Source organism: Mycena indigotica, assembly GCF_014461135.1.
Source record: "Mycena indigotica strain 171206Taipei chromosome Unknown Mind.scaff0008, whole genome shotgun sequence".
Lineage (NCBI taxonomy): Eukaryota > Fungi > Basidiomycota > Agaricomycetes > Agaricales > Mycenaceae > Mycena > Mycena indigotica.
The window spans coordinates 367,033-380,028 of record NW_023503007.1 but is presented as its reverse complement, the minus strand read 5'-3'; the positions used below and the strand labels follow the sequence as shown (position 1 = coordinate 380,028).

The following is a 12,996-nucleotide window of genomic DNA, read 5'->3' as shown; positions in this document are numbered from 1 at the left end:
GTTGACACCCTCGGAAAGCGCGCCCACTTCTCAGAGCGTCATACGACGGTCGATGCAGTAGGGGCAGCCCGCCTCTACTACCGGAATGTCTGGCGGCACCATGGGACTCCGGAGAAGTACGTCTCCGACCGCGGCTCGCAGTTCATCGCGGACTTCACCCGAGAACTTTGGCGTCTAATCGGCATCAAGCCAGCCACGTCCACCGCGTATCATCCACAGACGGACGGTCAGACAGAGCGCGTCAACCAGGAGTTGGAGCAATACCTGCGGATCTTCACCAACTACCAGCAGGACGACTGGGATGAGCTGATTCCGGCCGCGGAGTTCGCCTACAACAACCATGTTCACTCCTCCACGCAGCAGGTCCCCTTCATGACGGACACGGGACGGCTCCCGCGCATGGGCTTCAACCCGGAGTCCGTTCCGCCATGGAGTCAGTGAACGAGTTCCGTGACCGGATCGCCACCGGTGTTGCTGAAGCCAAGGCCGCTCACTAAGGCCAAAGAGGAGTACAAGCGCTACTACGACCGGAGACGGACTCCATCTCCGGAGTTTAAGGTTGGCGACCGTGTTTGGCTGGATGCCTCTGACATCAGGACGACTCGCCCCTCGGAAAAGTTCTCCCATCGCCGCCTCGGACCGTTCAAGATAGTCGCGGAGATCAGCAAAGGTGCCTACAAGCTCGACCTCCCTCCGCTACTCGAAGCTCCACCCGGTCTTCCCCGTCGTCAAGCTCGAGCTCGCCCAGGACGACCCCTTCGACGGACGCCCCGGCTACGACCAGCCCCCTCCGGACCTCGAGGACGGAGTCCCGGAGTGGGAAGTAGAGGAAATCTTGGACGCAAGGGTGAGGTATAAACGGCTGAATTACTTCGTCAGATGGAAAGGCTACGACGCGTCGCACGACCAGTGGGTCCGCTTCGACCGCGTCTTCGCCCCGGAGAAAATTGCGGAGTTCTATTGTAAGTACCCTGGCAAGCCACGACACATCGCCTCTGCGACCTTCGACTCGATTCCGTTCCGGTCTATGCGTCGGGACGCTGCATTCAAAGGGGGGGGTGATGTCAGGGGAACCTCCCTTTCGGCCCCTCGGAGACGCCTCCGATTCCGGTCCGACTCCGGTTCCGTCTCCGGTCCGGCCCTCCATCTCGCCCGACCAATCACCGATCCGTCAACGCCCTCCCGACGGTCGCCCTGGGACCTCGCCTGCGACGCCGCCCAAGCCTTCTGTGCCCGACAGCGGCAGCTACGGACAAGCAGTATATAGTCAGCTACCTAGCAGGCGGACCCTTAGAGTTTCTTCTCTTTGCATCCTCCCCTGCTAGGTCAGCTTCATTTGTATTTGCTTACCAATGTTCACGCTTTGGATCCTCCCCTGCTAGGACCTTGATCTCAGGCCTCCGGGGTTGCCCTTACATCAAGTATAAACTTGTCACCAACCAGAGTAAAACATGTCCCCAGAAAAGCTGTCTTTGAGGTTGACTTGTACATGTACACAGGGTGAAAAGTTGTATTTAATTAGCAAAGTTGTATCTAAAAACTCTAAAGAAGGCAAGTTGTACCTTCAAAAAGTTGTATCCAGTTTAAAACATGTATTAAATACTTTTTTTACAGTATGTCCCCCATAACTCGGAACCGCCATCTCAGGCAATGCAGGCAAGGAATGTGAAGGTGAATGGGCCAGAAGCCTAAGCAATAACGTGATCAATTATCGAGTGTCGACTCTCACTCATTCCAGCTTGATGTGTTACTTACTTGCAACTGAATTAGAGTCGAACCTTAACCTACACGTATGTATACATAGTAGCCACTTCTCTCTAGACAGACTTCGTAGCCAGAAATTACTCCGTGATTCCCATCTGCTGCTGGCATTTTGCTAGCTCCGCCATAAGCCGTCCATAGCTATCAATGCCCAGCCTTACTATCTCATCCACCAGCAAGAGCACTTGCATCGCCTCCTGACATCGATGTCCGTAGTCCATATGCACCGCCCGCAGCCGCGCTTGTTCGTCGTCGTCTGTGGCCACAAGCTCGCTTTCAAATATCTCGGAGGGCATCATATGCGGTGTCTTGATTTCCTGGAGACTGGGGAACGTAACACCGAGAAACCAGCCCACCGCAAGGGGGGTTCGTGACCGGCGAGTCGCGCGTATTGAAGCAGGTCAGCGGGCATGTGTTGCGCTCGGGCCATGGCTTGCTGCCGGCGGTGGGCGCTGTCGATCCCAGCCCGAGAATGTCTGGCCATGATTCTGGAGCCGGAATGGTCGTGTCGACGGACAGCGAGAGATATTCGAGCTGTAAACAGTGTTGCGCAAGTGCAGCAAGGCCAAGTAGAGTCGCGCGTGGCCTGGGACTCCGCGGAGGGGGGACTGAGGGAGGGATGGGCCCAGTTACAGTGTCATCTGGGTCGGCTTGCGAGCGCGCGAGGGTTAGACGTTTCAGGTGTGGCCAGGACTGGGCGGCATCTCCGAGGAAGCTATCATCAACGTGTATTCCGAATGGCAGCTCGATGTTAACGTTGGAAAGGCTGGCCATGCGGAGGAGGGGTCGTAAAGCGACGCCAATGTGTGGAGATGTCGTGGATGCTCGAATAACTCGGTCGTTTGCTTGAAGAACGAAGATCATAGTCTGCAGAGTGTTTGGCGCGCAACCATCAGCAAGGAGGCAAAATATGTCCTTGAGAAGCCCCGCACTGGGTATCTCATCTATGACAGTCGTTTGGAGAGTTCGCAAGGGGACACTCCCAGCTTCCCACAACTGGAAGAAATCGTGCAGTTGCTGGAGATCTCCGCCGCATGAATTGTCAACAGTGGTCGTAAGTGATTCGAGCGACGAGAATGGGAGGCTGTGCGCTACGATAGACCCCAGCGGTGCATCAGCAGGAACTGGAAGAAAAATGTCGAGGGTCTTTAGGTGTTTTAGTTGACCAAGTGTTTGCGTCGCAGGCACGTCGAGATTAGAGATCACAAGCTCCTTAACAGCGGTGAGCCTTTGAAGGAGTGCAGAGACATGCTGCATTGCGGGAAGAGACACCGGGGCGCCGGACAGTCGACAGTGTGTCAAGGATTGAACGCTCGTCGACTGGCGGATGAGGGACAAGAGAGCATCGCTTCCAATTCCCGCATATGCGACATCAATGGAATGGAGGAATGGACCGAGGAAAAGAGACAGCCACGGGTTGTAGTGTTCGGTATTTCGCACTACCCAGCCAAGCCTCCTGATATTGGGGAAAATGACGGTGTGGCGGAAACGGTCAAAGAGGCTGTCGAATACCATCCGCATGTTAACCCATTGAGCTCCACTGGGGAGTCCACGACCCATATAAAACACACTGCACGTTAGATGGCGCACGCGTTTGGTATATTGGAGGAATAGAGCGAAGTCGGTTTCGTTGGTGGCGCGAATGAAGACCTGAAATATGGGTCTGCTAACACGACTTTGGTGGGAAGATGGGCATATACCACGCGCTTCTCTGTATCCAAAGCCCATAAATCGTCCGGCAAGAGTCTAATGAGATTGAAGATGGTGTCCTGCGAAAGCCACAAGGCGTCCAGTGCGCTTTCAGTGAATGCTGGGGAAGTCCGAGCCAGTGTGGCTAAGCTTTCGTGAGCATTGGCGGCAGCTAGTTCGGAGCAGATGAGGCCAAGAAGCTCAGCAGTCTCCAGCACGATATGCATGAATGGCAGTCAGAAAGAAGCTTGTCATTGGGAGGCGACTGTCGATCATCTCACGCTGTTTCCTCCTTCTTTTGCACCACCATGGCGCTCCACACTTCATCGACCTCTTCTCTTCCTCTGCTCGCCCGCCGGACGTACACATGGGAGCGAAATAGTCGTATGTCAACTGCATTCCTTTCCCCTTTGCTTTCTCATTGGTCGCAGCCTCCGCGATATAAACAAAGTGGCGGAAGCAGAACTGCAAATGTGTCCGCAGCCGCTCCTACCTCACCTCCAACTTGCTGACTCTCAGCAGACCCGCCTTTTCAAGATTCCGGGCCTGCTGTTGTTCTGACGCACTCCCGGTGACTGTGGCTGCTGTTGCTGTCTTGCAAGGCAGCACCCTACAACACGACGAGGCAAAGCGATTGTTCAGGGTCGGGCTACTGCAGTGCGTTTTCTTGCTTTCTCTCTCGATACCGCCTATATGAACCCCTTAGTTTCTTAACTGCTCCCGGGCCCTCTTCGTCATGACCCATCTGCGAGTTCTGCGAAACTAGACATGCTCTTGTTGGAGTGACTACTACATCACCCGCGTTCTCAACGCTAGATGCCGCGTAATGTTAGTATTGAAGTCTATCGGAGCTCAAGGCAAAAGGGACGATAAAACAGGCTGTGAGCTGGTCCTATTTTTCTTTGTCGTCTCTAATCATCGACGCAGCCTCCTGCATTCACACATTACATCTGAAGCCATCCCCCCCGTCGTAACCAACTCCTCCATCTCAATGTCACTTCCCAAACAACTCCACCGCTGGCCAATCTACTGCGAAAAGTCATCGTTGCTCATCCTAGTCGAGACTGGAATTCAAACATGTATGGCGGGCAATTTGGCGTCTCCTCCCAAATCTTCTCATATTCCTTCCGCCCCATTCCCGCTCGTCTTCATCCTGCATACACACCATAAGGACTCTTCGTGGCGATGGCGTGTGTTTCGGGGCCTACGTGGCAGTCGCTCATTGCCCCTTTCTTGTCATGGCCATGGACAGCCAGTATATTTGGAACTGGACCAAGAGTCATACATCGGCCTTCGCACCCGTATTACCATTCAACCTGCATACCCCCCCCATAAGTTGAAGACATCGTTAATCTTACGCTTAGTAGTCCCCAATACATATGTATCCAAGGCACAATATGTACATTTACTACGGTAGTCCCGAGCTACAATACCGAGCCACTATGATAAGTACACTGCCAAAGGCTTTGAATTTCTACGGGGATTGCGCCAATAAAGCTGTCTATCATAGAGAATTATGGGGGGAGACGAGTAGAGCGATGCTAACAGTCGAGTATTCAGGTGCAAGTACAGTGACAAGTCGCGGACGATTTGGTAGCGGAAGGGCCGTATTATGCGTGCCGATTTGGGAGAAGAAAGTCGAATGGATGGGATGCTGGGACTGTTCGAGGTACCTGACGGAATGGATGCTGATAGAAAACGGTGGTCGAGGTAAGTATGAAGAAGGCGATGTCAACTTCGAATACTTACCTCGAGTTCGTGAAGTGCCAATTTATGTGTCGATTTCAAGTTGGGGAGTTATGATTGGAATGTGAATGGAATGGGGCTCATGCTGCTCTTCATCCGTCCGAGTAGAGCGATGCTAACAGTCGAGTATTCAGGTGCAAGTACAGCGACAAGTCGCGGTAGCGGAAGGGCCGTAGGGAGGCAATATTATGCGTGCCGATTTGGGAGAAGACAGTCGAATGGATGGGATGCTGGGACTGTTCGAGGTACCTGACGGAATTGCGATTTGGATGCTGATAGAAAACGGTGGTCGAGGTAAGTATGAAGAAGGCGATGTCAACTTCGAGTTCGTGAAGTGCCAATTTATGTGTTGATTTCAAGTTGGGGAGTTATGATTGGAATGTCAATGGAATGGGGCTCATGCTGCTCTTCATCCGTCCGCTTCCACCAGCGCCTCGTCTGCCAATTTCGCCTTCTTTGACGGGCGACTAGGGCCAGCTAGTTGCGGGGTACCAGAAGGAGCTGCCGCTGACGTGGGAGAGCGTGGACGTTTAGAGCGCATCGTGGCGTTGCCGTCTTCTGGCTCTGAGTCGGAGCTAGCATATTGAGAGAGTAGATCGGGTGACGGGGTCGTGATTCGCAGACGCGTGAGCTCCTTCGCACGTGCCAGCGTTTCGGGCGACGGGGCGAGGATGTAGTCGGTGATGGGCCCCAGGACGGCGCGGAGGGTGGACATCTGCTTTTCATGCTTGCGCACGCGGTCTTTGTCGGCCTGCTTCCACTCCTGCATGTCCTGGGCCCACGAGTGTGCTGTCTGCACCTCGCGCTTTTCGGCTTGAGCAAGCAAAGCCTCGAGGGCGCTGACACGGGCCTCGGCGACCAACGCGCGGCGAACAGCATCGTCCTTGTGGGCCTTCTCCTCGTCACGCTGCTTCTGGATGATTCGGAGGCGGTCTTGCACAGCGGATAGTGGGTCCGATTGCGCTTCGGAGACTCGCCCTCCAACGTGATCTGGACGCTTAGGGAGCCCCAGGAGCGGGGGACGCCGCACAGGCGGCTGAGGCGGGATGGTCGGCATGAAGGTAGGAAAGAAAGACGCGTGCTGTCACGGTCACCCCGAAGTGACATCCCCAGCCGATAAATAGTACTTAATACGAGTTACAAAAAACTACCAAGTATTGGCCGAAAGTATACAATCTGCTGATATACGCAAACATTAACAGAGTTGAATGGACGAAAGTGAAGATATATTCGCCCCAAACTCCTCCATATCGATTCTATCGAAGTCCTGTAGTCCCCAATGTACTGGTAATTATCCGGCGCCGTGTTGTGTATTCCTTCTGTCGTCTTCGGAAAGCTGCGCGCGAGGGACGATACCAAGACGCGTTTGAAGCTATAGCCGCTGGCTGTCACGACCGACCAGTTGGGCCAGCAATGACAAAATCTTCAACGCAAAACTGTGAACCAATTAGGACGATTTGGAGCGATGTATTGCATGATGTTGGAGGATAAGAATCGGTATAGCAACGAAGTCGGGTTTCCGAGAGGCCTCTATGAACAGCATTGGGGAACGACGAAGGACTCCAAATTGACGTGGCTGTGTCGTAGTCACGTGTCGACGAGAACGGCTTTTGTGGAGTTACGGCGCAGCCTTGCTGTCGTTGAACCAGCTGTGAATGTTACTTCTCAGGTCGCCCAGAGTAGCCACTGCCCCGGTTTCGCATGCGCAAGTTTGGCTTCAAAGCTTTGTTGCTTTAGCTATGAATGAAAGGGAGCAAAAGAGGATGTGGGGGCATCTAGTTCCGGAATATAGTCAAGAATTATTAGACTCAGAAGAGAAGGAAGAAGCACCTTGCACCACTATTAGTTTTCACGACCAGAATAACCCGACGAGAAAGTCGAAGTGCGTTGCTTGCAGCTTCAAGTTGTGTCTGGCCAAAGGTTATAAGCAGAGCTACCAAATACAAAAAGCCAAGTTGCTTGCCCCCAATGAGCCCTCAAAATAAGCGAACCTTCAAAAATGTCTGGCCTAAACCCTGAAAACGAAGACGAAAGGATCGCGAGACAATTTGAGGTGGGTTTTGCCGCGAGAAACGGAGCAGTTTTCGAGGTTGGCTTCCATGTTATTCCGACTGCGGAGTCTCTCGTTTTCCGTCCTCCAGCTGCTATTCCACAAGAACATAATGCTGGCGGTGGTCGCATTCTTGCCCATCCATCTGCGAACCGCCACGATGGAAAGAAGAATGTGGTGAAGAAGGAAGACTGTGGTCTTTCTTCGCCCAAGTGGGCTGGAGAAGGGAAGGAAGCAGAGCAGCCAGCATCTGGGAGCTTAATGAGGGACCAACCCACCAACTGCTGAATGATAACGCACCTATGTGTTGCCCAAAACGCGACCAGCCAGAGCCCGGTTTTACATGTAGCCGAAAGACGAAGCACGTCCCACTTGAGAATGTCGAGTAGGAGTAGGGCCACCAACAACGGCCTTCCCCACAGAATGGCGGAGAGAAAAGAATTGGGTAGCACGAGTTCGACATATTCCATATGAAGATCCACTCGGTTTGGTCGCACGTCCTGTGCCCCTCGAGATACATCGCAGTCTTTCGAAAAGAAGGGTGGCACGTGACTTTCCATTTTCGGACAACGGAAAAGTGTTATTAGATCGAGTGGGCATGCGGAGTGGAGACAGAGAATTTGGCAGATTGCAGTTGAAGGCGGACGGGGAAGGGATGGTAAATATTCCAGCAGTGAAGTTTGGTTTCCTTTGGAGCATCGGATGTAAGTATAGCGAATTTTCAATTTGCGAATTGCGAGTCGAGGAGTGGCCCATGGTGGGAGTTAGACTCAATCAGTTGTGTGGCTTGAGAATTAGGGTTTGGCGAAGAAAGGGCAGGGGACGGAGGTGGTAGTAGGCTGGAAGAGCTAACTCTGAGGAGTTGCTGAGGAGTTATGAGTATAGGTGAAGAAACGCGGACATACTTTTCACGCACCAGCTGAGTCTGACTTCATACTCGTCGCAGTGGGGAATACGAATGGCCAGAGGTAATCACAAGACAGCTCGAAGAAGAAGAGCAAGTTGCCGTAGTCGTCTCCTGCGCTTTCTCCCACCACATATGTCCTTTCGCTCTTCTCGTTGCGGAGGGCTCTAGGCGGAAAAACGACAGCTTTGGCATATTGCGTGACAAGTATGGGTATATGACTGACGCATACTCGTCTGGACTCTGGACCCACTGGAAAGGCGTCAGCAAAAACGAAAACGACAAGGCGTGGCTTTTGGCGCACCTGTTAGGACATGATTTTGGGATCCGGGGTGACATTTTTCTCCGTCTTCAGAGCTCAGGAGCCATGTGCCCTAGACCTGGCAAGGACAAGAACGAAGGTTAGCCAGTCATACTCCTACATATGTGGATAAGAGCCGCTTACCGGACTGACGCTACTACCGCGACAAAGCTCCCGACATACCACACTAGCGCTGGCCCGGCGGCTACGCTGCTATCCGCCGGTTCCGCGACAGCGTTGGAGTTGATGATTGCAAGATGATTGGAGGAGGAAGGAGAGTCGCGTCATCGCTATCACGTGCGCCGCAGATCTCTCTTCCGGCTTCCATGTCGGGATGTCCGTCGTCCTCACCACGTTGCCAGCGCGGATATGCTTATATGCGAGGAAGAGAGGGTACTCAGAGTGGTGTTGGGGATGCATATGTGGGGGCTGCGGGTGCGTCACGCTCGTCGCTACTACTGGACGGTGGCTTTAACCTCTTTTTAGTCCTTATTGGTATATCACGGTAGGCGCCAGTGCCGCGCCACAGAGCGACTGACGAATTGGATCGACGACATCAAGTCTCTCTTCTCGACTCTCAGAGTTGGTGGCTCCAATTGTCTATTTTTGGTCAATTTAATTGCAGGAAGTTGTTGTTATCCGGTATCCTTATCCAGACCCGGAACGTGAACACCCACGCCATCAGCGGCGGCTTCAGCGTCATCTCTTCAAGCTTGCTAATGCCCAACTCGACTTACTTGATGTTGCGACGCGACTCGCGAAATTTTCGCTTCGTCTTCTTGTTCAGGCTGGCAGTGCGGCTACCGCGCCGAACATTGACGCCGCCCGGAAGCGAGGCGGTGTTGCACTGGCAACGAGGTGACCGTTTGTGGTTGTGGACAAGTCATTTTTGTTGTCCTTTAAGTTGTTGTACGTCACACCTGTCGCCCACACCACGCCCGCGTATAAAAGTACGCTTTGCACGGCCTTGTTATCACTTCTTCACTCTCGCCTCCGAGTCCCGACTCGGATGGCTCTGCAAGACGGACACTCTCCGTCTCATACCAGTAGCGGGACGACAATGTTGGCTCACATCCGGAATCTCCCCACCGAGCTCCTGCTCGTCATATTCCATCTTGCTGTCGACGACTCCGAGTTTCAGACGGATCCACACCAGTCGTGTCAACACCATATGCGCCAGTGCTGCATCATGGCAGTGATCACGCACGCGTCCTGGCGCAACCTCGCCGCAGTATGCAGCAATTGGAAGACCGTTATCGATGGCACGCCGGCCATCTGGGCGAACATCAACGCCATCGGCATTGACGACCGGCACGACTGGCCCGTCGGGCATGCACTGCGCCGGGCCGTGTACCGCGCACAGAACGTGCCCTTGCGCGTCAGCCTGTCTATGGATAACAAGACAATGCAGCGGTTCACGGTGCTGGTTCTGGCCAATCGGTCGGAGAAGTGGCAGTCGCTCACGCTATGGGCGAGCACGTGTGATCTGCGGGAGATGGAGGGTATTCGCAACAGGCTCCCGCAACTTGGAAGTGCTTGATGCGCGGGTGAGTCAAGTCAATCAGGAGAAAAATCCCTGGAAAGGATGTACACTATTCGAAAACGCGCCGTTGCTTAGACGGCTGACATTTACAGACGTACACCCGGTCGTGCCGTGGTCCCAACTCGTCGATGTCCATGTTGTCTGCTCAGAGAGAGTCCAAGTCTACCACAATCTTGCCTTCCTCAAGCAATGCTCCTCGCAATGTTCTGTGACGATTTCTGGTTTAAAGAGGACAAACACTATCCAGCCTGAGGGCTCCCCCTGGCTCTCAACACCAATCCTCTCATCCGACATCCACACACTTCACCTGAGTCGATTCAGCATGTACTGGTCTGCAGAGGAAGAGCAACACCAGATTCTTGGGCCCATTCTGCAGTTACTAAACCTGCCCCGCCTAACCACACTCAAGCTCGAGCACGTCACGCAAACCGCGGACCCGTTCCGCCCGCTGGTGATCGCGTGGGACGCGCCCGCGTTCGCCGGGTTCGCGCGCCGCTCGCGACACGTGACCGTATTGAATCTAATCGGGATCTGCATCACCGCGGCAGAGCTGCTCGATGCGCTCCGGCTGGTCCCGCGGCTCGCGACGCTTGTAGTATAAGAGCAGTTTTCACAAAAATTTAGTTATTTGAGTCTGTGCTCTTTCCATTGAGGTTTTAAAGATGGTACAGCTTTATGGTTGTGGGTTTTTACCAGGTTGTGGTGGGTGGTCTACATGGTTTTTGCTTCTCAATTGATGGTTTGTGGTTGTGCTATGAGATTTATGGTTATGTTCATTGTGTTTGAGCTTAAGGTATTATACATTAGACCACTTACCCACATTTAAATCACGTACAAATTGATACTATGATGGCCGATCAATCCCATCAATCTTGCTATCGCAGTTTAAGGCAACTACCTTCTACATATCTAGATTCTCCTGGTCTCACCAAGCTTCAGAGAGCCTCAGACATTTGAACTGCAAGATTCCCAGATAAATCACCCCAGACTGGTAAGTAAAGCTTTCCAGACTTTGGAGTTTTGCAAAGAGTATCAACTTGTTGTAGAGCATTGATGAATTGATCTGAATCTGATGGAAGGAAGAAAGGAAATCTGAATTTTAGCTTCTAGACACTTACAATACAGCCCTGAAACCTCAACCACAGAAATCAAAACCTTAACCACAGAAATCGAAACCTCAACCATAAGCACAAAAATGGCCTCAACCACAGAAAGTGAACACAACTATAAGTTATAAACCACAAACCACAAGCAAATAATTTTTTGTGATAACTGGCCTCATATTGTAGTTTCGACTCCGGCCGTGCTCCGCCCTCCGGTAGCGCCCGCCCGCGGTTGATGCGGATGTGCTCCGCGCTCTAGCGGACGAGGCGGGCCTCGTGCCTGTGCTCACATGTCTCACCATCGAGGCGTGCTATTCCCTCCCTGTCCCGCTCCTCGCCCAGGTCATGATCTCACGTGCTTGCAGGAATATTGAGGGCACGCTGCGCGACAGGAGGACCGGACATTCCTTCATTATGTCGGTGTTGGTTCCGCCACGCTCTCCGATCGAGAGCAAGCAGCGCGCCGTAGCCGATATGGAGGAGCTGGCGATACTCGTCGCGCCGTCGGTGCACAACCACGGCTTGCGCTTCGTCGTCCAGGTGCAGTGACGGTCAGTGTTCAAACACGATGGCCTGCATAACTTTGAGCCAATAGAAGAAGAGGTAATTGCGTGAGTGAATGCAGAAGTGCGGGGATGGACATGACTGGCTGCTTGAACGATAGCTAAGGAACAAGTTAGGGACGGTACAGTATTCCAACAGATGTAGACCGTAACGTGGCGAGGAATTCGGTAATAAAGATATCCTAGAGAGAATAGTAATTCGGGTGGGGGTAAATACGAAGAGTAAAATAGTGTGCGAATGCATGCCTGGAAAGCAGTAAGTAAAAGGAAGGGGGAAAAGATAACGACGACAGGCCTAGGGGGGGATGGAGTGACAGTCTCGACTGAAGAGTGCAACTATGATCGGATGAGCGGGAGACAGCCCCTCCAGATTATGCTCGTTGTCCCACTAGCCAAGCCGCCCACTAAGACCCCGCCGAAAACAGGCGGAATGACCGCCTTCCACATCAAACAATGCAGAGAAAAGAATCGGGTGGGCGTATCTTAAGATAGGGCAGACGTAGATCCACTCGATTCCGTCCCACGTCCAGTGTCCGTTGTGCTACCTCGCGGCCTTTCCAGCCGGAATGTGGCACGTGACTTATCCATTTTGGGATAACTGCGATCGCGCAGTCGCCAGCGTGGATGGACTGGCCGTAGTGCGAGGAGTCCGGTAGGGTGTAGTTGAAAGCAGATGGGGAAGGGTATGATAAGTTGACTGTGAATGTTCCGGCAGGGAAGCTTGGCTTTCTTCGTAGCATCCAATTTGCAAGTCAAAAATCCGGAGTGGTTGGAGTCAGTCGTGTGGCTTGAGTATCAAGATCTGACGAAGAGAGGACAGGGGATGGAGGGGGGTAGTGGGAGGGGGGGTAGTGGGAGGGGGTGGGAGGGGGGTAGTGGGTAGTGGGTAGGAAGAGCTAAAGAGTTCTGAGCATAGGCGAAGAAACACAGACACCCTTTTCACGCACCAGCTTTCGGATGCTCGCACTCTCAACCTCGACGAGCTGCCTGGATTCCTGAGAAAGCTTTTGATGAAGAATAGGCAAATGTTGGGGTGTCTCGGTTGCAACGACTGGCCAGAAGTGAGCAGCAAGAGACGCGCAAACTGGCCACCACTCACCTGAATTCATACCGGATCCCAAGACTGCTCGGGCCTGTAACGATGTGGCAGGCCGCCTTGGAATGGAGCGAGCGAATTGGGATGCGCCAATTGGAGGAGTAGTTAGAGCCTGGAAGGAGCAGTAGTCAGGACATATCCAGGGAAAAGTGGTCCTTCCACGCACATTCAGCTTTACAGTAGGCACTCTTCTGCAAATCATCCTCCCGTCCAGCAGACTTGTCGCCGAGAATAGCTGCA

General features: G+C 53.1%; 2 protein-coding genes across 2 annotated transcripts; both read right to left on the bottom strand.

Moving 5' to 3' along the window:
• Positions 1–2,037: 2,037 nt before the first annotated feature.
• On the bottom strand, positions 2,038–3,677 carry MIND_00908300 (uncharacterized protein; the record flags this gene model as incomplete). The annotated part of the gene is made up of 2 exons (XM_037365723.1): positions 2,038–3,411; positions 3,462–3,677. 2 exons carry the CDS (start codon positions 3,675–3,677, stop codon positions 2,038–2,040), a joined length of 1,590 nt encoding a protein of 529 aa, XP_037217135.1.
• A 1,928-nt stretch (positions 3,678–5,605) lies between these two features.
• On the bottom strand, positions 5,606–6,253 carry MIND_00908200 (uncharacterized protein; the record flags this gene model as incomplete). Its single annotated transcript, XM_037365722.1, has 1 exon — positions 5,606–6,253. One exon carries the CDS (start codon positions 6,251–6,253, stop codon positions 5,606–5,608), a length of 648 nt encoding a protein of 215 aa, XP_037217134.1.
• Between the last annotated feature and the right edge of the window lie 6,743 nt (positions 6,254–12,996).